General features: G+C 45.0%; 1 protein-coding gene across 1 annotated transcript; it reads right to left on the bottom strand.

Annotated features, from left to right (window-relative positions):
• Nucleotides 1–1,270: 1,270 nt before the first annotated feature.
• Nucleotides 1,271–23,720, bottom strand: atm (ATM serine/threonine kinase; the record flags this gene model as incomplete). Its single annotated transcript, XM_079225196.1, has 62 exons — nt 1,271–1,451; nt 1,575–1,717; nt 1,790–1,853; nt 2,151–2,265; nt 2,614–2,700; nt 3,317–3,482; nt 3,573–3,722; nt 3,919–4,035; nt 4,757–4,897; nt 5,129–5,211; nt 5,463–5,601; nt 5,853–5,993; nt 6,153–6,278; nt 6,384–6,591; nt 6,722–6,939; nt 7,366–7,485; nt 7,688–7,861; nt 8,258–8,492; nt 8,590–8,709; nt 8,809–8,913; nt 9,060–9,208; nt 9,297–9,399; nt 9,513–9,601; nt 9,919–10,027; nt 10,261–10,419; nt 10,570–10,675; nt 10,787–10,964; nt 11,191–11,367; nt 11,491–11,632; nt 11,746–11,917; nt 12,017–12,112; nt 12,212–12,344; nt 12,491–12,649; nt 13,130–13,304; nt 13,433–13,632; nt 13,743–13,869; nt 14,040–14,155; nt 14,439–14,682; nt 14,826–15,001; nt 15,201–15,371; nt 15,466–15,583; nt 15,699–15,841; nt 16,021–16,096; nt 16,653–16,808; nt 16,921–17,000; nt 17,088–17,281; nt 17,655–17,841; nt 17,949–18,038; nt 18,544–18,669; nt 18,789–18,920; nt 19,013–19,247; nt 19,401–19,502; nt 19,794–19,997; nt 20,125–20,496; nt 20,935–21,089; nt 21,238–21,407; nt 21,834–22,072; nt 22,192–22,357; nt 22,542–22,706; nt 22,894–23,039; nt 23,388–23,506; nt 23,649–23,720. 62 exons carry the CDS (start codon nt 23,718–23,720, stop codon nt 1,271–1,273), a joined length of 9,261 nt encoding a protein of 3,086 aa, XP_079081322.1.
• Between the last annotated feature and the right edge of the window lie 211 nt (nt 23,721–23,931).

The raw sequence follows: 23,931 nt of genomic DNA, 5'->3' as shown, positions 1-23,931 counted from the left end.
TAATTTATCTGCTCAATATCAGCGTCCACTCCAAGAGTTATTGAAGGTACAAGATAAGTTCTTCACAGCCCTGCTCTCTGGAAAGATGAAATATCTCCTCTGTGAGTTCTCACATCCCAGTGATGAAACAAAGAGTTTGTATGAGCGTCCGAGTGGCCACGCCCCCGCTCTTCACTGGCATCGGTTTGAAACTCCTGAGCACACAACCGGCACAATAAGGACTGTTGCCTCGTCTAAACATCCCACAAGTGTTATCTGCTGAGCTGTCAGCGTGCTGAGCGAGTGCTGCGACACTGTGCAATGGAAAGGTACTCCGCTCCATGAACTGTATACAGGCAAACACATTAGGCCTCAATACCCGAGTCAATGATTGACAGGAAATGCAGTTATATCTGTAAATAAACTTATGACAAATTAGCAGTCAGTCAAACTGAATTAACTGAGATCATTTTGAAAAAAAAATGTTTTTACTGCGGTTTCGTTTATTTATTTAGTGATATAGAAATCATGCTAAATGGCAGCATTTGTATTTTACAGAACAGATACATAACACAAAGCATAATCTGTACACATATCTTACATTTGTAAATGCATTAAATACACTCTAAACTTTACAGTACATCATATTCACTATTTGAATAGTAAAAGAACTGAAATTGGCATACAGCTGAACTGAAACTAACTCCTCCTGGATCAGGCTCACCATACATTCATAAGGCTTCATACGGTTCATGGTGAAGTCATTGGCAAAACGTAATAACTTCATACGACAGGCAAAGGCAGGAAAACATTCGCATCCCATGGACTAAAAGACAGAAAAGAAAGCTCACTTTTACATACACATGTCAGACTCCCTTCACTCCCGAGACTGATCTCAGCACTACAGTTCACTGGTCTTTTTTAATTCCATTTGCAGTAAAAATACATTTAAAAAAAGGGGATCTTATAGTTTGTTTTGCAAGAATTGTTGCATGCAATCTGACAAATTCAATTGATGCTCTATTAAAGTGCAAAAGTTAGCAGAAATGAAGATGGTCCAAAGAGGAATACATAAGTAGCCAAGGAACTTGTTCCACCGTGTTTATATTCTGAAGCTCATTTGCATAGTGCCCATTGCTTTTCTTTAACTATTTGGCGATAGTACTCCTGGCTCAAGCAAAGAGCAAGACGTCTGCACTGATCGCACAGAGGAGACAAAGAAAATGACCAAATCCAACTTGTTGCCTGAAGCAGGAGCTTAACCAGCGTGAGTGTCCCTTCTTCCTCAAGCCTACACCCAGGCCTGCCAGCCGGGGAAGAGCCTGCTGAGGTTTTTGGGGTCCATGGCTTGTTGGATGAGCAGGTTCACCTGCCCCCCCACGCTGAGCACCGTGCCCTCCTCCACCCCCTTCAGCTTCTCCTGCAGCCTCAGCAGCACCCTCTCCGCCACTTTGTTGAAGTTTTGACTGTCACTGCAGGAGGAAGAGTACAAGATGATGAGACGGAGCTTCAAACGAGACAGAAACGGGACTTCCAACATTTTTAAAAGGGCTGTTTAAGAGCTAAAAAAGAGTTATCATCATGTACTGTAGTACCTGGATTTACGGTGGTTTTCTAGGTCATCCCCACCCATGGTAGAGCTGAGCGTTGCGTTGAGCTCCTGCTGCTCGTCGAGCTGCAGGTAGAAGGCCTTCAGCGGGTTCATGGTCCAGTCGAACAAAGGGTCATACAGCAGCACCTGCACAGCACATTAACATTAACACACAGGCAATACTAGAAATCCCAGTTTGTGTGTGTCCAGTGATCTTACCTCTACAATAGTCAGCACAGCTTCCTGAGAGCTCCTCATCACCCCCATCGTCTTCTCACAACATCTGACCAGAGAAAACAGGTGAAGATCGTTACATTTCTGGATTCATCAGGGTGTCTTTGAAGGCAGCACAAACCAAACTGTTTTAAAAATGTACACTGTCATAAATTTAAAATGGTGGAAACCAATCTTAAAATGTATGTTGTGTTTTCGAAAATAGTCAAGAGCAATGTAGAGTGTGTACACTGTAGTTCATTTGTAAATCACAATTGTAGTTTGACAAATGAACTTCACAAAAATGAAACTATGATGAAAGGAAACGCTCCATGGTAGTATTCTCAGGTTTGACATCCTCCCTCACCTCCTGAAAACCCCCTCCACTCCAGTGATGCCCATCCCGTCCACAATGTCTCTGGACAGCCTGAAGGGGACAGTCTCAGGGGTGGGGAGGATCTTCCCCTGCTCAAAGGCCACACCTGAACACCAACAGCAATGAAAAGGAAACACAGAGAGAGAGAGAGGTGTTGGGATGCATGCTACACCATTTATTCACAATGTCTGGATCTTTGAATTTCGAGCTTTAAAGAGTTATAATGCTATGTGCAAGAGTCCATATCTAATTACATGTATTGCCAAATCCCAAATCATCAAACTCCTCTAGATGCAGGATGGATCTCCTGCAGGATTACACAAGACTGCTTCGCTTTGTATGAATTACAGCCAGCTCAGTCCAGTCAGCAGGTGTTTACACAGCCTCACCTTTTCTGAAGTGAAAAAATAACTTTCTATGTTTACATACATACAACTAATAACAGTGATTTTACCTAAATCGATGTGCACCAGTTCAGCAGTCTGCTCGTCAACCAGAATATTCTGGATGTGTCTGTCTCCCAGGCCGACGATGTAGCCAACTGTGGGCACAAAACAGAAAAGTTGGCAGTTCATTGGTTGAAATCAAAAGCTTCTGCATGCAATTTGTAGTGTTTTCTTCACCATTATTGGTTATAATGCAATTCATTAATAACAGTAAAAAAAAAGTGCAGAACTAGTGGTTATTTCCATGGTGGATGGCATAATCGGTATCGTTTTACAGAGATACGTGAGGCGCAGTTCCTGGAGGAGTCGGTGAAATTCACCGAGCTGTGTGCGGCTACGGATGATGTTATGAACCCAAATACGAGGGCGTTTCATGTTCCGACATGTTTGGGACTTCCACAACAAGTATAAAGCAAAACTAGTGGTTATTTATTCCATGGTCGATAGCGGAAATGAAAGCTTCGTCGCTTGTCTCTCACAGAGCTTGTCACAGAGACAAGCGACGAAGCTAAGCCACGCCCCCTTCGCGCCGCGATTTTTCGCGTTTGGTGTGAACACCCTCGTTTCACTTACGCGAGTAAACTGCCGCGGTGGACGCGGCGCAAATTATCGCGCCGCGTCCGGTGTGAACACGGCATAAGATGCCCTGAGGGGTAACTTGGTATTGAGCTAAATACGAGCCCTGGGGTGAACATGCAGGACTGTGTGTACCTATAGAAGAGGTGGCCACACTGCGAGTGTAAGCCAGCCGTTTCTCCATCCACACCGCGGGGTCCAGGAATCGCTCCATGCAGAAATACCTGAAGACCGGCCTGAAGTTCTTGCACACCTCACTGTAGGCCTGGAGCTTCCCATCGAACGCCAGCCTCTGAGCCTCCTGCAGTTGTACCAAATTAAAAGTCAATTAAAATACAAAGAAGGAAAAAGACAAGCTCAGGAAACTGAAACCACGATCAGCAAACGGTACCATCATCTTCTTGCGGCAGGCCAGGTTGGTCGGGTCCCGAGGTCTGAAGCGTTTGTGGGCTCCTTTAATGGGATTCACCAGAAACTCCCCAATCGGCACGGTGCCTGAACACCACTCCAACACGCCGCTACGCTGTGAGAATGGCACCACCTGGGAATGAAGGAGAAAGAGAGTAGCTTTGAAGGGTTCTTTTAAGAAGATAAGGGAGTTACAAGGCGACGAGAAAAAGATCAAACATCTAACCAAAAGACTCCTCCTGATTTAATACGTTCCCCTTGAATTAAAGAGCAAAAGGTTTAAATACAAGATCAAGTGGTTAAAAAAAAGAAGATTAAATGTGTCTAACCTTGTATCGCCTGATGTTGAGCTTCCTCTTGCGGGTGTCCGTGTTGCGCTGCAGCAGCATGGAGCACATGCTGAACACCTGCTGCATCACCGCGTCCTGCCGCAGGTCGTCCTGACCCTGGTAACAGAGAGGGGCAAAAGGTCACTGGAGAACATACTGTGTACCGCAGCACCGAGAGCCTTCGTTTGATTCTGTGCTCTACAATTATAACAAAAGGAATCGTTTTTTTATTAAGTCTTCAAAATACAAGAAATGCTCAAGACGGACTCAGTAATGTGAGACTCATTCCGATTTATGATTGTGTAAGATATCCAGAAATATTACAAATTTTTCTACATGTGACATAAACAAGGACGAACAAGGTCACTTTGATTGAAAAGTAGAATTCACTGAGGTTAAAGATCGGGGAAAAAAACGGCTCTCCCAAAGTATCTAAGTGGTGAATTATTAGCCATCAAGTGGCTGACAAGTGTTACCGCAAACACAAACATGCGTTCACACAGACCTGAAGAATGTCCTCATTACAAAAGGTGTCGGAGTAATATAACAAACTTTGTATTTGTCCTGGTACAAAAACCAGATGAATCATTACTAAATTGAAAAGAACTCAAGTTAAAAGTGAGCACGTTCCCCGTCAGGGCCGACTTCAATCACACATGACAGCAGCTTCAGCTTCAAAGAGACGGACACCCACCCACCCACACACACACACACACACACACACACACACACACACACACACACACACACACACACACACACACACACACACACACACACACACACACACACACACACACACACACACACACACACACACACACACACACACACACACCTTGACCAGTTGTCTCCTGCTCTTGCCGTCGGAGCCGACACAGTCGATGATCTTGGGCAGGTTGACTCCTCCGGCCAGGTGATACTGGGGCATGAAGGATCTGACGGTCACCACGTTGTCATAGCAACCCGATGGATCCACCTATTTACACAATGAAACAACACTTGTTATTTCACGACACACTTGCACCCACTTAAAAAGGTGCATTTTAACAGGAAATCTATTTTATAAAGTTACATTCAACCAGAATATTAGCCAAATAAAATCCACTGGGTTAATCAAATCAATCCCATCATCCCTTGTAATTGGAACCCCCGAGCAGCCATACATATTTTATTTACTTCAGGAATTACATCACTTTATTTTTTTTACCTTGATCTCCATTGTGGGGATGGTAACCTCATCCAGGTTTTTGATTTGCATGATGGGCTGATCAGCAGGGATGGGAATAGCCTCTGTAATGAAAAAAGCATGATGAAGGATGACTAAACATCTGGATATTTAATACACACATTTAGGGGTAAGAAAAGGAGCGGTGTCATTCCCTAATTTTACTCTGATCAAACAGAAATAGCAAACTAAATGCCACTTGCCAAGTATCCAGAAATGGGATATATGTTGAAATATCAAGGACAGCTATCCATAAATCCTTGAGAGGCCATCCAGTGTGGGTGTTTATGTACGTCACTGTGCTCGGACCACTCACTCTTCTCCGCTTTGTGCTTGCTGACGTCCATATAAGCCAGAGTGATGTAGGCGTCACACAGACGCTCGAGCCCTCGTATCATCTTGCTTCTCTTTTTCCTGATCACACCGATGATCCTCTGGGCCACATCTGACCGCTCCTGCACCAGAAAAACCTCACTTGTGAAGACAGAACTTGGCGGTGTTTGGAAAAATTAATTTGAGGAGGTGACTGAAGGATGAAGGGGCGTTTTCTACTTTCCAAAACTTTTTTCTAAAACTGGGATAAAATAAATGTAAAAACATTAAGAATATCTTGATTTTATCCAAGAGAGCACTTTAAATTGTTCTTTTATTGAATCTACTCGTGTATTTTCACATGAAACAGAGAACGATCTAATGAAAGTCTCACCAGGTCGAACGGTGAAGGCTGCCGCGGAGCGCTCTTAGACAGTCGGGACTTGCAGAAGTTATCATCTTTGTTGCCGTTCACCAGGGCGAGGATGATGAAGAGTGTGTGATGAGGATGCTCCAGAGACGCTCTGCAGATCAGCTGTGAGGAGAGAAAACAACTGAAGCAGCAGCTCATTTTTTTTATACCGGTTAGACACGTACACAAAAGTCATCATTGAGAAAAGTCAGATAGCTGCGTCTTGCAGGAGACCAATGATATACAGCTGTTAATTTGTAATTTTTTTAAGTGTCGCATTACGTCGCTGAGGACATCATGGAAGCCCGTATCCTCGCTAATGCCAGTTGCCATCTTGGTTCCCATGCGAGCAGCCAGCTGATACATGAGAGGCAGAAACTTATAGGAAGGGATCCGCTTCCCCCCTTTCTGGAACACAAAATAAGTGAAATGTAAAGCACCGAGCATCCGTTTTACAGAGGCACTTTAGTCCCAAAATCAAACACGAAGCGATTCTGATGTGTTTTCACCAACCTTCATCATGTCGTTTACGGCCTTAACGCCGGCATTCTCCAGCCACAGTGAAGCCAGGCGGAACACCCAGGTGTCATGCTCCTCGCCTTCCTCCAGACACTGGATGTAATTCTCCACAGCTTTACACAGGTAACGCTGTCTGTCGACCCGCAGGTTGGACAGGGCCTTCTCATCCAGCTCCAGCTCTTTCTCCACCTTCACTGTGTACCTGTGAAGTCAGAGGAAGAGCCCGTCGATCTATTCAGCCATCTTAAGTCAACTTTTCCTCGCTCCCGTGTCACAAAAAACAGAGATGATGGGATTTTAAACAAGTGATAAGTAATTAACAGAGCACGCACCTGTTGGAAATCACTTTACGCTCCTTTATCAAGTCCACTTCTTCTTTGGCCTTTTCCAGCAGCGCCTGCTTGTTCTCAAACTCAGAGGAGCTCATGTATTTGTCGATGCTCTGGTACTGAGCGTCAGAGAAGCGGGCCAGAGACAGGAAGGCCTCAGTCCGCTGGCTCTGCAGCCTCGAGTCCTGCACTCCTGATTCCCCCTCGATCACCTCCACCGCCTGAAGGAACAGCACAGGAGACACTTTTACAGCTTCTCTGTCAAAAGCAAGTTAGTGTCAAAATAATAATATATATATATATATATATATATATATATATATATATATATATATATATATAATATAAGTCAATGGTGTGTGCCTACTCTTAATTTAATCTGGACATAAATGATGGGTAATGTCTCTGAGGGAGGCCTCCTGTATATGTGTACTTCAGGGTGTTAGAGAGATTCATCAGGTTACACATATTAAATATTTTGAGACGTTTAGATTTCTGTTTGCCGCCTTTTTCCACTCAACACATTTTATGATTTTTCCAGGAACTATAGACACCACTGTTTGTATAAAACGATTTCCCTGAGCATATATCCATTAAAATACTGTAAGTCAAACAACAAGGCCTGTTATCGCTTCGCTTCCTCATACCCGCTCCAGGTAGTTCTCCAGTATTACTCCGGGGCTTTCCAGGCAAGTCTCAGCCAGCCAGTTACCACACAGCCTGAGGGACTCGGTGTAGACCGGGGCCAGAGCAGGATTCATGTCCACCTGGTCAACAAAAAAACAAAACACACAGAATAGTTCAATGATGTCTCTTGACATTTTGGATTTTAATTATGTAAACAAATCTGATGCATGATGGTGCTATTTATAAACGGCTCAGCTTAATAACATTTAAGTATGTTCCATAATTAAAGTAATGTTTGTTTTAATAGATGCTAATTATCCTGTCTGTGTGTTTAGCTCTGACCTTGTCCTCAAGGTTGTGTATCATCTGTCTCAGCAGGCCCAGGGCAAGTCCCTGCTCTCCTTTTGCCCAAAACACCTGGGCCTCTTCCAGTTGCCATGACAACACAGGGGATGACTCCCAGGACCCTCCGCCACCACCATGCTGCTTCATCTGGAAGACTGCCCGCTCTGCCAGCTGGACAGGAAATACAACACTGTGAGTATTTTGTTGTTTAGTCAAGAACACACACGCACGCACGCACGCACGCACGCACGCACGCACGCACGCACGCACGCACGCACGCACGCACGCACGCACGCACGCACGCACGCACGCACGCACGCACGCACGCACGCACGCACGCACGCACGCACGCACGCACGCACGCACGCACGCACGCACGCACGCACGCACGCACGCACGCACGCACGCACGCACGCACGCACGCACGCACGCACGCACGCACGCACGCACGCACGCACGCACGCACGCACGCACGCACGCACGCACGCACGCACGCACGCACGCACGCACGCACGCACGCACGCACGCACGCACGCACGCACGCACGCACGCACGCACGCACACTACCTGCGTATTCCCAGCCTTTCGAGCCAGCCGGCAGAGCTCCATGAGGTGGTCAGTGAGCACAGAGCTGAGGTACTGGGTGCTGTCGGGGTCTCCCACCCTGGATATCAGGGCGTGCTGGGCCACAGTGCGGACGGCCAGAATGGGCTCCACCAAAGCAAAGTCACTGTCAGCGAGCAGCTGGGAGTGCTGTCGCCACTGGCTGCAAACTTCCCTCAGAGTCACATCCGAGAAGGGCCTGAAAAAAGTAAATTAAAAGTACATTACATAAATCATCAAGACTCCTTCCTGTGTTAATGACTACGTAGTTAATCATGTTTGACCGCTCATATCACCTAGAAAAGAGCTGTTTCACACTCTCCAGCTCGCTGATGCTCTGCAGGTTCCTGAGAGACGGGTACAGAGAAGACACGGCCTCCAGACTGCCTCTGCACAGCTCCCCCACATCTGCACCCCTGTGGAAACACACAAGCACATAGATAAGTGGATTATTTTACAAGCGGGAAAGCTGATTTAGAGTTCAAACTGGAAATTTCATGAGATGTCTATCATACCTGGCCTGTTTCATCGTTTCATCAAATATGGAGAACTCTTTGTCCCTCAGCGCTTGCAGGGAACAAAACAGTGATTCGTGGAAGCTGGGTTTGGAATTTTCACTCCTGATACAACAAATTAGATTCGGAGGGGATAAAAAGGTATTAAGTGAGAGATTGCCTCTGCTTCCCTGATGGGTTATTTGGTGTAGCAGGCACCACGCTCTCTGCTGTGTGTGTGCATGTGTGTGTGTGTGTGTGCTTCGCATCACCTCTCCGACAGCTCACAGTCCCACTGAGTGTTCCTCCAAGCGGCCTGGAAGCGGAGCTCTCTCAACTCAGCTCCCCACTCCACCCCTTCACTCTCCAGACCCCTCATGTAGGTGGCGAGGATGCTGCTCAGACCAAAGTTCTGCAGGCCCTGTTGGTGCAAATATACAACTCAAGAGGCTGCCTTACATGCATTACTATCTGAAATAACAATCTAAAATTTCCCTTTGTTATTTTACCTCCACGATTCCCACTTGACGAGTGACCTCAGGCAGAGTAGTGTGAAGGTCGTATGCAGTCAGGGCCTTCCCCCACATAGCCTCATGCTCATAGGTTCGAATCCTATAAATTAGTGTGACATACGACCTTTGTAGTTCTGATCATGATTGAACACTGCAGAGAACAAGTGATAATGCGAAAAGGATGCAGGTCTCATTAATCTACTTATTGATTACCTCGTCAGAGGACTGGTCATCGTCTCCCCGCCGCAGCCATACAGACTATCGGGCTCTCCGATGCTGCGATAAACCTCAATCAGCAGCTCCTACAAAAAAACATGAGAGAGTGGAAATAAATCCTCCATCGCTCATGACAGAATTCATTTATATTGGATTGCATACTATTTTAAAGCCATTTATATTGTTGTGCCCAACCCCTGTAACATTACAATGCAAGTTTCATGCATTTGTCCCAAGTTTTAAAGTCGTTGGTCATTAAACTGGACTCACATTGGGGAATAAACAATCTACCTTTAACTGCTTCAGGGGGCATTTTTCAGAAACACATCAGGGAGAAATCTGAATGAGCAATTGCTCTGTGTTGTTTGATTTAGATAGAAACGTATTAAAAGGAAAAACTGACCTGCAGGCTGATATTGGTGTCTTCCATACTCTTCTCAGTGAGGCTGGAGATGGTGACGTTCTGGCTGTTCTCTTCAAAATTGAGCTTACGTGTTGCTCTGGAGTTGGTTCTGCAGATTTGGTAAATGCATGGATAAAATAGAAGGATAATCAGGTAAAACTCTCGAAATGCTAATTAAATTTGACCTGATCTTTAGATTTAGTATTTCAGATGCTTAAAAAAAACTATAGTACATATTGCTTATAAGTAGAGAAACAATTTAAAATGTTATGTGAATGACAAATAAATGTTAAACTGAAATAATTTGTAAATGTCTTAATCACATGTTTAAAAGCTGCATACCGTCGACTTTCCTCCATGTTAGCTTTGATCTTATCCACATAGATCTCAGTGTACAGCAGAGCGGTGAAATGTGCCGAGCAGGACTGAGCCGCTTTGGCCACCTCCAGGTAGTTCAGCTCCAGCCAGAAGTTTGAGTCACACACCGTGCCACAGGAGTTGCTGGAAGAAGAATATACAGTAGTGTTTATTTCAAAGAAACCGTTTCCTACATTAACAAAAAGACACAAATCAGAGTAAGAGCAGGTCCAAATAGAAAATGCAGAGTCCCTCAACATCCGAGACATATTCGATTACAATAACAGTGCAGACCTATCAGCTTCCAGGGGTCTCTGTTGGTGTCTCAGATAGTCAACAACGGCAAGCATTGTACGCAGAGAGGTCTTGTCGTACAAGCCCTGACCGCCAGCATCCGACTCTGTAAAGAATAATACATTTTTATCACAAACAAATACAAAAACATACAAACTCCTGAATGCGAGCGGATGAAGAGATAGTTATATATTATATTTCATACTCTCAAGCTTACCGAAGTCAGAGTTGAGAGGTGTGGCAGAGCGACTGGCAGCCTGAGCGCTTCTGGAACAAAAGCTGAAGAAGTCCCGAATATGGGAGGAGAGCAACTCCCTCCACACACCATTAGTGTCTTCCAGGAGGATGGAGTGGATGATGAGCGGCAGCAGCCTCTGACAGCAGTCCACCCTCACCTGGTGGCCGAGGACATAAGGCGCGGTTAGAGCTGCAGCTCTGGATTCAAACTAGAACTGGTTGATGGACAGTACGACACAAAATGTGGACCACAAATGATGCAAAATGCTCTCAAGCACGAAAAACTGAATCCAAGATGTGGCTACTTTCAGCACATGGAAACACATTCAAACGGTGTATGTGTAGGCAGGGTAAGAGGTCTTCAGCTAACTTCCGTGTGCTCACCAGACACAGCGGTCGTGACAGCAGCAGAGCTTCTCTCCGGATTCCTCCGCTGTCGAGCAGGGCGGTGCACAGAGCATTCAGCCAGGCCTTGTGGCTGCCCGCCTGGGGAATCCAAATCTCCTGACTCACCAGCTTCTCCCTGGCCTCCAAACTCTCCTCATCACTCACAACTGCCACCTGATTGAGGGCAGACACAGAAATTACACGTGCATACCCGAAAACACATTCATACATGAAGGAGATACATGTGCTTTTCTGTTAATTGGTATACATACACACTGTTAAACATCCTTAACCCACCTTCTCCTTGGCCTTTCTAAAGGGGTTGAGGTAGGCCAGCATGGGGTCTCTGTTGTCTTTGTGCTGCTCCCAGAAATCGACTCCCGACTGAGTGGCGAGGATGCTCTTCACACACTGAGCGGCTGCCTGCCTCACCTCGATACTGTCAGACAATCGCAGCACAAAAAACACAGTAAATATAAAACACAAGCCGCTCCCTACTCCATAGTCGTGTACAACAAACGTTTGATCGCTGAGATTTCGGCTTCAGTGTACCGCTGTTGAGTGAGTGCGTCGTTCATGCAGTTGAGGACGATGTAAAGACACTGCGACTCGGTGGACGTGAAGAGAGACACAGCCTTTTCATACAGGGGGTCTCTGCCATGAAGCAGGGCGATGGTGGAGAAATCCACAGGACCCAGTTCTCCCAGACAGCTGCCTGCTGCCTCTGCAGGAACACATTTGTGTTAGTACTTATGAAAAAATGATTAATGTGTCCCGACAAGGCTGAGCATACTGTCGCTGTAGGAGTTATTTGATTTCATACCAAGAATGTCGGCTCCTCCCGGGTGGTTGGCTGCAAGCTTACAGAGCTGCAGCAGGCTGAGAACCAGCTTCACCAGCACACTGTCAGTGGGTTCAGCTACCGGAAGGACAAAGAGAAGGAGAGGACAAGCTCATTAGACAGTTCACATGGCAAAACGTTTTTACGCAGACCATTTTGCCTCATCTGGCATCGTACCACGGCACTCTTTGAGCAGCTCTCTGATCTGTTCCTTGTTGTCATGCATCTGTCTGGTCAGCTCCTTCAGCCCCTCCAGTCTGGTCAGAGGTAAGGAGTCACAGGACGTCACTGACAGGAAGTGGGCTATCTCCTGTGAAAGCGAAACATGGAGGATGCAGGTCAGCAATGACATTTATAATTGTACATTTTCATTGATAATCACTGAGAAATCAGAGCTACATATGCATAAAAGAATGACTTGTGTACATGATACATGGATATTAGTTAGGCCATTACCCGTCTCAGTGTAAAGCTCCCAGTGTTATATTTGAGCTTGTGCTGTACAGAACGCAGCTCTCTGAATTCAGGCAGGTCAGGAAAAGGCTCCAACCTACTGATGGCTCCTTTTAACTTCTGTTGATTTTCTATCACGAGAAACTGCAACAGACTGTTCACCTAGAGGGCCAGAGAGGAGTAACGGGAAAGTTACAATGTGGCTCGCAAATGCTGAAAGGAGGCAGATATTTCTCTCAAACAGTGCAAAGTGCAGAACAGTAATACATGTCTTAAGGGGAGCTTGGGAAGTGAAACAAACTGCCCTTAAGTCTATAAATCAGTCCACAAACATCAACCAGTCCACACTTTTGTCTGGATACAAAAGTCCCACATTTTACAGTTTGTTGTGTTAAACTGCACTTCTATGTGGATGCAAAAACTCTCTAAAAGGGGAACATATTTAGAAAAAGAACCCATATGTTCAGATGCCAAGAAAGTAAGCCCTTTTTCCACTGTGTAACATACCTGCATGTGTCAGTTTTGCTTGCTGCATGCCTTCTTCAGTGCATACGTCTACTGCATTTGCCTTTATTTACATATAATTTTCTCTGCTAACATGCAAAACAGAAAACTCTTGTGCATTGACTCCCGGTTGCTTACCTGCTGTGAGATGGCGGGCCGGCTTTTCATCTGAGTTGTGAGAGTCCCAACGATGACCTGTAGGTGGTCGTCCAGAGCATCATCACAGAACTCCAGAGCTGCTCGACACACAGAGGCCAACAGGTCGCAGCACAGAGAGAGGCTCCGGTTAGAAACCTCATCACATTGAACTGGTCTGAGGATGAGAGAAACACAAACTGGTTTGACTTTGTGAGGGAAGACAATATAGGGAGTGGAATGTGTCTGCAGAGCATGACTGATGCTGGGTCTATGATACCTGCGAATGTTTTTGTGTGCACCAACCTGCTGTTGAGATGGTGAATGAGTGTGTAGATGATGTCCCTGAGGACGAAGGCCCAGGCTCCTCCGAGGCCGTCCTTCACCTCTCTGAGCAGCAGGTTGACAAACAGGTGATACATGAGGAGGATGCGATGACGTTCGTAGCTGTTGGTCGTCTCTGCTGCTCTTTCACACACCGCCAGTAGGATCCTCTGGATAGAAATCTACAGCACAAAGAAGGAACGACCAACAGGTTACCAGCTACTAAAAACTACTTCAGAGCAAAACAATGTCGGTCAATGAAACCACATAAGGGAATGAATGAATGTCTTACCGGAGTTTTTGAAAGAATGGCTACTACAGTCTTGTGGTTTGCACTGTGGCATTTGCTGAGGTAGTCCAGTGTAGCTTTAATGACATAAGAGCTGAAGTATGGCGGGTTTGGTACTGGGTCCAGTTCCCTGAGGGAAGTTAAACAGTTATTTTGTCACATTTTCTTTTGATTGAGACAACAACTTTTATTAACGTCCAGGATTAAACTGAGGTGAATGGAAAAACGAAGAAAACAAATGAACGAAGAAATAAAATAGACTAATATGAGGAAAGCATGGTACATTTTAACAACCATTACCCTATAAAGCGTGTCAGGTCTCCTCTGTCCCCTTCAGCTCCACTTCCTTCGTACAGAGTCATCAGCAGTTCAACCACTATGTCCGCCAGGTTACTGTGGATCAGGTTGTCAATTTGCTGCGGACACATGCACAAACATTTGCCATTTAATTACTGGATCTTTACAGTACACTCAGTTGAGCCCTGGATCCTGTAAGTCTTCCCAAGTTAGCAACTTATTCAGACAAATGTGCAAAAGTCCCCCAACAATTATCATGTTGACACATTATGGACAACAGTCTCTGTCCTTTTGCACTTCAGATGTCCCTTATACTGACAACCTTTATACTGACAACTTCCACACCTGGTCCTAAAAAGAAGTATTTGCTTTCCCTTGCATATGTTAAACAGCTGCGTTTACCTGTTTGCCCAGACAGTTGGCATCTTTGAGCAGATCGTACACTTTGTGGGCCTTCTCCCTCTGCTGTGCGACCTGTGAATCCTGGCCAGGCAAGGCAAAGTATGGCAGGATGTTGACCATGATCTTGGGGAAACAGTCGGCTAATAACTCTTTCCAGTCCTTCTCAAGATACCTGCCGATAGACTTCACCTGCTCAAAGTCATCCAGGAAGACCAGGTGGGGGATTAACACCTGGTAGGAAGAGCTTCAAGGGGACACAAGACAACAGGTATGTTGGATTTTATGATCATCTATTATAGTGCTTTCCTTAACGAAATCATCGCATACTGGGGAAAACAACATCAAATGGGAGTTGTGACTTAAAATAACAGAAGTTAAGTTCCTCACGTATAGAAATCTTTGATTGTGTCGTGGTCTAGGAGGGTGTAGGGGAAAGATCCAAGAGTGTAGCGATCGTCAGACTGTCTCTGCGCCAGCCACTCAGCTACCAGGTAGTACAGGTGGGAACTGACAAATGTTTTCACACTCCTGTAGCCCAGCGCTCTGGATACACTGGACAGCATCTGTGACAGAAAAGAAGGACAGAAACGGTTCCTCTCACTCTGTGACATTCACTTGTTGAGAAATTTGGACGATGCTGGATGAAGTTACAAACTTCTTGCACAGACACTATTTTCATTGAATCAGTTTCAAACTTCTATTATAAAAACTGCATTCGGCATTTTGATCCTTTCACAATGCACAGGGCCCTGACATCATTACCTTTTTGATGAGCTGTTCCTCTATATTGTTCTCCTTGTAGGACTGGAAGAGGGCAAACAGAGACTGTTTCTCACAGACTGGGCTACAACACAGCACAACAGACAAAGTCTTCAGCAGGGTGGCCTTGCGGTTAAACAACTCGTCCGTCTGGTCTTCGGCAGAGCTGCTTCTCTGTGTATGAACACACAAGACACAAGAAGCATTAGGAAAGTAAAACAGAGGTGGAAAAACACCACGCATAATACACTTTTCCGAATGAATTTACCGGGAGCTTCATTCCTTCCTGAGCCTTCAGGTAAACGTTCTCAAAAGCCGCCTGCTGGTGTTTAAGCGGCAGCATGTTCCTCTTATCCGGATGCTCTGGTCTCATCTCCAGAAACAACCTGGAGACGCAGGAGAATAATGTTGACAATCAGATCTATGATTTACCATGTTTAGAAGAGACATCTATTACTAAAATGCATCCTGAAACATTGTCAGCTCCCGGCTAAAGCGTACCTCTCCACTGACATGGCTACCAGCATGCGGACCTGGTGGTGGGCGTCTGCGAGGTGAGAAGGAAGGATGACAGACACTGGGCGATCTTCCTCTCTTTCAGGCTCTCTGATACTTAAGACTGCCCAATTACAACAAGGGTCAGCCTGTCAGAGGGGAGAGAAGGCAACATCAAAAATAAGAAAATTGGCACATAAAATATAGAAAGCAACTTTCATATTTTGACTCAATGAAAACAAAAAACACTAGCCAATAATGAAACCAGTCAAACGTACAAACATGGTCTCTAAAAGCAATGGTATTCCCTAAACCTCTGGGAGCTCACCTCCAGCATGGCAACCAGACATCTCACTAACGCAGCGCGTACAGCTGCCATGCATTTCCCCGTTTGGCTCAGGAAACTGAAACACATTAAAGCGATTAAGTTAGTATCAGAAGGGTTGCATTCCAGTACCCATACTACCATACTATTTATTATGTTAGAAAATGATTTAGTATTTCTTAATACATGGTCTGTCAAATGCAGTATACATGCTCAATGACAGCTTCAAATTTCACATATTGGACTGCGACGGATATCTGAGCAAGAAGGTCAAAGTTCAAGGTCCAATGTTATGATGAAGTGGTATGTCCCGATTGAATGCACACTGCATGTGACAGTACGCACTTTGTAAGGGCAGCTGCAGTACGTACTAAAATTAAAAATGAAAAAATATGCGATTTGGAACGCAGCTCTGATTGCCGACAGATTATGACTGAGTGGATCGACATTCACAGAAAACTGAGATTCAAGTTTCCAAGTCTAATACTGTAGCCTTCCCTTCACAATGTAATACAAAAATCCTCCTCCTTCAAAGAATGCTGGCTCCTTTCCACAGACAGAGGCTTCCCTTTAAGATATAATCTCTTGCAAAACCAACCCTGCATCTGTTCATGCTGTAAAAATAGGCTGCTAACCAGAATCCAGACACCACTTGAAGCAGAGATCCCTGAACATGTCTCATCTCCTCCGGCATGTGGTGGGTTTTCCTGAGGCTCGTGATGGAGGGTAACAAACCCAGCAGTACAGCAGCACAGATCTCTTGGTCCTGACGGTACAACGAACACAGGTCCCTGTAAACACAGACGCACAAACAAAATACATTAACTAAACTTCATTATTTCATTTCATTTTATAAAGACAGAAATGGAGGCATTCATTTGTGTGGCAGAAAGATTTCCCTACGCTAGAGGACGGAGCAGCGAATCAAATTCCTCCGGAGAGAGCGAGTCCTCAGCTGGAAGCTTCTTCAACAGGACGAGATACTGGAAGAGAACCAGATATTAAATGTACCATCAGCTGATCCATCATTGCCACTGCAACCACGACTCTCCACAGCACCTGCTACCCACCAGGTTGAGGTGCAGAGCTTTGCTGAAGTCCATCTGCTCCACCAGCAGCAGCAGTCTGTGCCGCACCTCCTGTGGTTTGAAAAGCAGACCGTGGACCTGCTGGATGGAGCCGCACTCACACAGGAGCTCCAACACTGCAAGGAGAGCCACGTCCTGTTGGTCCAGATGATCGTCTGCTAACAGACTTTTTGCACCTGACGGAGGACAAAACCAAGATTCTTTTAACAGTCGTCCACTTACTTGGCTTTGCTGGCGTCTGGTTCAAACAACACACCAAACACTTTTTTATTGTTGTTTAACTGCCTCTGCTCTACGTTTGCAGACTTGGCTTTACATGTAGTAGCATCCATCCATCAAACACACTGGATCCCCCATACAAGTGAAATTCCACCTCTTGTTACTACAATGATAATATCAATAACAGGTGCTCAATGCTAGTGTAATTGAATGGGCATAAAGCACTCTTTTAGGAAATAGTCAGATTTGTGTGGTAATTTTTTGCACACGTTTAAATTAAAACTCTTTCTAATCCCACACTGATAGGGAGAGCAATGGATCCCTTCTTACCTGGCCCACAGGAAGCCTCACTGTTGTCCCCCTTCGGTCTGTGATTCCCATCGGTGCTGCTGTGGGACTCTACGCCCTCATCAAACAGGTCAATGTCGTCTCCTTGTTGAAATCTGGTCATGTCCAAGTCATCATCCATATGATCATCTTCATCCACAACACTGGCTTTCTTAGAAACGCTGCTTAACTGAGGAGACGAGGAAGTGAAAAAAATTTCAGCATGTCAGTTGTTCCTGAAATGAAGATCTTTTTTATTCTCTTGAATATGCTACGTACTTGAAAAATGTCACTTACCAACAGTTTGCAGATCTCAGCCAGTTCACTGAGCAGACCGGCCGGCAGAATCATCATGAACAGGCTGGAGGAGATAGGACAAACTTTATCCTGCAGAAGAAAGGACAAAGATTTACTCCAAACAAAGAGCTCTTGGACAGCATCCTTCATTTTGAATGTGTGAGTGTGTGAAGGACTGGTGATTTAGATTTATCTGTATTATTTTCAGCATTGTGCATCCCGTCGTGATGGAGGCTGGGCAATACGGAGAAAGTCAAATATACCATATTTTGGACCAAATACCTCAATTTCAATATTGCAGGGTTGACTATTGGTGCTTTCAGAAAATATTTAGCTAATAAGATTTTTTATAAATAATCATCAGTGATGTGGATATAATGACTAAGTAGGTGAAGGCAAATAATAGAAAAAGCTTGGACAGTCTAGTAAGAAAACTTCAGAAAAATACATCACTTCAATGCAGCCTTTAAAACCAGGAAAAGACAACACTTGCCACATGATGCATTACAATATCCAAAATCTAAGACGATATCTGGTCTCATGTGACGATGTCAATATTGATTTATTGCCCAGCCCTAACGCAGACTTTTGTCACCTTGTTTTTTCTGCTGGCTGACCGTGTGCAGAGCTTCATGACAGATCTCAGAGTGCTCATGGTTCCTTCCTCAGTCATCTTTACTCTCACACTGGAAACAAAACCGCTGAAGTCCTGGGCCAGGGCCTGGCAACACAAACACATTAACAACCTTAAAGTCTTCTGTGTTTTGACGCAATGTTTTAATGTTTAGGAGGCTGGGACGATTAATCACCGAGGGATGGAATGACAAATCTGAACGATACCTTGGCTTTCGTGTAGAGTTGTGAGCGGCAGGCCTCCTCCTCAGTCAGAAACCCAGTGGACACGTAACCTGCTAGAACGCCCGTCAGCAGACTGAAGCAGCGCACCAGACACTCTGGAGGCGTGGCCGGAGACTGCGTTTGGGGGGAAGTCAGAATTAAAAAAACAGTTGTCACTGTGACAACTCTACAGACACATAAACACGCAAGCATGAACTTCCACTCACATCGGGAGAGTAGCAGTTGAGCAGGTTGTCAGCCACACAAAGCAGGGATTGCTCCAACTTGTTTCTGAGGCACGGGACGGCAGCGAATTGTCCGTCAGTTGAAGCCGCTGTTGCGGACTCGCGAGTGTCTCGCCTTGGTGAGGGCAGCGTGTTGAAGCTGAACTGCAGGTAAAGCCTCTCGATCTCTTCCAGGTTGTCTTTGGCGTTGGATGTTGTTTGTTCTTGAGAAAAGGCACTTTAAAACAGTAATTGAAAGCTGAATTATTTCTATTCCAAAACGGCAACTAACACATGGATTGTACAAAAAGGAGGCGTTGGGTCTGTCATCGTGTCTGTGACTTTGGTATCTGAACACTCAGACTGTCAGACCAGGATTCTTTCACCTCACCTTTCTACTCCTTCAATACCCAGCAGACGTTTCAGCCCAGTTCTCGTGTCTTTCAAGGTCAGGGAGACCAAGATGTTCGCAATTAGGTTGTAAGGAAAGTCTCTGCAAACAAGATCATTATGAAGCATAAATGTACAGACCTTTATCTTAAAATCTGAGAAAGATAGCTTCATCTAACACAGAGAAAAGGAAGAAAATAAAGAGAAGAAGGAAGGTCTAATTTGTGTTTGGATCTTATATTTTATGTGCATCCTCTGGGGAACACCAATCTGTAACTGGAGCTTTCCACTATTTAAACATGAAAGCAGATATTCTCAAGGTTTACTTATTTAAATCAGCGAATACTGAACCAGGAGGAATTTATCTAAAGTCAAAGTCTGATAAAGAGCCGACCTGCAGATGATGGGGTGAGGTCTGGAGCTATCCTCCATCTCCTCGCTCTGATCGGTCATCAGCAGCCAGGCTATGAGGGTCTCCTTCAGGTTAGGTGTTGCAGAACCCTCTGTGACCCCCACGTAGTCCCTCCCTGAGCTTGAGATGATACTCTTAGGGGTCGGACAGTTCAGCAGGGCCTGGGCGAGGCAGAGAGCAGCCCCCCTGTGAATAGAGAGGAACAAGGGGCTACTAAATGCAAACACAAAAAACCACACCCATGTATCATAACGACACATTTTCAGTATGAACTAAATCATTGTTATATGGTCGAGAAACGTCGAAGACTCACTGAGAAGGTTTACATGCTGATCCACAGAAGAGCTTCCAGAATTCTCTGTCCATATTGATGAGTCCACCGTGGACAATGGCACTCAGCAGGTCCAGGCTGAAGGTCTCTGTCTGAGGTGAGCTGACCCCTCGCATTGTCAGGGCCCACACCCGACCCCACAGCCGGGCCAGCTCCGTCCCGTGGACTTGGGCCCTTTCCGGGTAGCAGGCCTGGCACCGGGCCACGTCCTTCAGACAACGCAGCACGTACGGCCCCCGCTCTCCTCTCCGCTGCTCTGCTAGGACCTGGTACAACACTGACAGCAGCGGGACCAGCTCCTGGCCGGGCACCATGGACGGGTACTTAGAGGTGAGCACTGCAGTGATCTGCAGCCTGAGAGCGGAACAGAGGGTTTGAGTATCATTACTGTTGGAGCCAAAATGGGGTTTGTTGTTTGAGGGAAACACTGGGTGAATGGGGACATGTAGTTCCTTTATTTGAACACAAGGTGGCACATTTAGTTCAGTGTGTGTGGATGGGAAGCACAATAGTTTTTGACCACTTTTCAGCTAAGATCAAGTGTTGTATCCTGTCTCGTGGTACCTTGTGCTGTGACCAATGTAAGATGACTTTAGGCTATGATATCACGGATTAAATTTATCGCCCCCCTAGTGGCTCTAAGTCTTAAATTGGTTAAGGTTAGAGCCTCTACAATTACTATCAGAGAAACAACAGCCTACTTTGAGTTTTTTTTACCACAAAATACATACTTGGAACTTACATATTTATCTTTAAAACATTCTTGTATTAATCGAAATGATATTTTCATACCATGGTATGACATCAAAGTCATTATGCTGAGGTTGCAGATGGTCGCGGAGGACCTCCCAGCCCAGGTCAATGCGCCGTCGCTTGCTTTTGGGACTGCCCATGTGGGAGGCCTGGGTCACCTCCACGATATGGGTGTCATTGTCATCAGGGAACAGCTTCATGCAGGAAACACAAGATGAAAGAAATAGTCTTGACAACACAGCATTTTATACTCGCTAAATTGTCTGTATATTAATGATATAAACTAACATCAAAAGAAATTGTGATTTTCTGTTTGCATACTTGAGACTTGATCTGTGTTACCTGATGACAGATGTCAGCTGTGAGCTCAGTGAGATTGTCTTTGACAGCTATGTGTCGTGTCCCAGTGACGTATTTCCCTCTGCTGCCTATATGGCTAATTTCTCTGATCAAGGCCTCATACAGGTTGTACAGCAGACTCCGCCACTTGGTCCAGTCCTCAGCATGAGCACCTACAATATGAGAGAGGGGACAACTAGTTAATGGTTCAAGGTTCAAGGTCATACCTGTGGTTTAAAATATTTAAGTTCATTACCTTGACATCACTTATTCCCAACAATGATCCAAAGCAAATCACCTGTTCAGCCACTGGTTTTCAATAATTTGACAGTTTAAAATTGTATTTTATTGTGTTTTAGTTGATGCAATTTTTTCAATTTAAAATCTTTCCTCGGTGGCACAGTTTAAACTTTCAAGATTTACTTCATCAAATGTCTTCTTCCATGGCTTGGAACAATCATAATAGTGTTATAGTGGTGGCCTTATATGGAACCATACACAACCCACTATAAAGCCTGTCTGCCACACAAGGACAACCTACGGTGTCACCACCGCGAAAAACTAAAATAGTGAGAAAGAAAAAGGAACGACTACTCTACCTGCGTCTTGTGTCTTGGCTCCTTTGGGGTGGTGGACACACATCTGCAGGTTAAAGAACTCCACAATCTCCTCTTTGAGAGCCACACTGGGCCTCATCTCCGCCCAGACATACAGGACAGACGGCAAAAGCTCCTCTCCCAGGCGACACACCCTCATGCGACAGTTCATGGCCGCGTTTCTCAAGAAGATGTTGAGCGCCGAGACGAGGTGCTCCACAACAGTCAAGTGTTTCTCCTGCCTAACAGGATCACAGGGTTTTGATCTATTTGTCTAGTCGGTGTACATTATGTCCTAAATATGGATTTTCAAAACAGAAGCCAAGTCCATTTAAAATGTCGATAAAAAATAAGTCTTCACCTGGCGTTTAGAAGGGCTTTGGAGAAGAAGCTGAACAGAGCGTTGTTGAATCCGTCGGTCTGCATGCAGCAGCCCTGCACCAGCGTGTGGATCACTCTGCTCACCAACACGCGGTTGATGGACTTTGACAAAGCATTAAACAAGTCGCAGTATAAGTTAAAAAGATCTAAGGATCACAAAGATAAACAAAGGGGATTCAGTGAACTGACTGGCCACGTTTGTGTTACAATATTGGACATCATTAACACAACTGTATAATGTAAAGCAATAATAAAAAAATTGTGTTATAGTTACAAATTCTCTGATCATTTATATCAAATAGATGTAGTTTAAATGGATATCCCACTGACTGTGCCACTGCTGCGGAGGGATGTCACACCAGTACTTGCGGACAGAAAGGATGTCCTTCACTAAGAGGCTGCTATAATCTTCTCCATAGGCTGAACAGCTGAATGAATTCTGCAGGACGTCCATCACATGTTTCAGCATCTCAGTGCACTTAAGACGAGGCCCGCCTGCAGAGAGAGAGAGAGAAAGAGAGCGAGAGAGAGAGAGAGAGAGAGACTTTACCCGCAGTACCAACAATACAACAATACGCTCGGAATTTCTGCTGTTTTCTGAAGGAACGAAAGATTTTATGATCATGTAGAACCAAACATCCACTTCACCAAAATGGCTGACTCTGAAAACGTACGTACTTACGTTTGTTTGCGTAACGAATGAAGTATTTGATCAAGCTGCACATTTCAGCCATCTTCTTCTGCCGTGTGGCCAGAGTAGTCGCAGTGACGTTGGATTTACTTGATTGCATGCTTTCTGTCTCCTTCTGGACATAACGCTGCAAAAATCTGACATGGGGAAGAAAAAAGAAACTGAATAGAAAGTGCTTACTCAGCAAGACCATCGCACCTGACGGATAACTGAACCTGATAAAACCCAAACTTGCACAATATGGAATGAGAACAGATTACGTGGGAACAACTTGGGGAAAAATCTGTCATTGTAATTATACAAACATCATATTAAATATGTTATTAAGTGCAGTGTGCAAATGTCTAATGGATACAGTGAGGTTCCCAGAAGTCAGCTGGTATTAATTTGTGAGTGATGCAATGAAACAAAAGTGAAACTAAACAGATAGGTGGAAACAAAGCTGAGGTAACATGTGCAAGTGTACAACAACCCCATCAGATTACCTGAAAACAGTATCCCATGTGAGTTGCTTGGAGCCTCTAGCTTGAGCTCCGGAGGTACAATCCAACTCCTGTACAACCTCTGGACTTCGAATGAGTCTTCTGAAGCGTTCAGCTTCTTTCTGTAGGCAGGAGGAGAGGATGCGACTGTCAAAGTGTAGGAGTTATACTGCACTTACTGGTTAAACCTGATTAAAGTGAGGCTGACAATAGCTTGGAACAATATATCTCCTTTAAATGTAGTTCATGGTCAGGTGAGATTACCTTTCTCTCTGTGGCCTTGTCACTATCCAGACCCTTGCAGCAGAGCAGGAGATCATGAAGAGCCAGAGTCATTGTGCTTCACAGTGGATGGGAGCGCAGCTTTCATTTAATGGAGATAAGACGAGATCCTGCAAGTGCAGGATGTTGACAAGAGAAAACATGTTAATTATTGGTCCACATTAAACATGCAAAGCACTAATATCAAACTACTGACATTAAATGGCAGTTTAACTACCTAGCACTTAACTTAGAGAATAAATCCCTATATTACATTAGCTAGAGT

This window comes from Taurulus bubalis (assembly GCF_910589615.1).
Source record: "Taurulus bubalis genome assembly, chromosome: 10".
Lineage (NCBI taxonomy): Eukaryota > Metazoa > Chordata > Actinopteri > Perciformes > Cottidae > Taurulus > Taurulus bubalis.
This window is presented reverse-complemented; position numbering and strand designations above follow the sequence as displayed.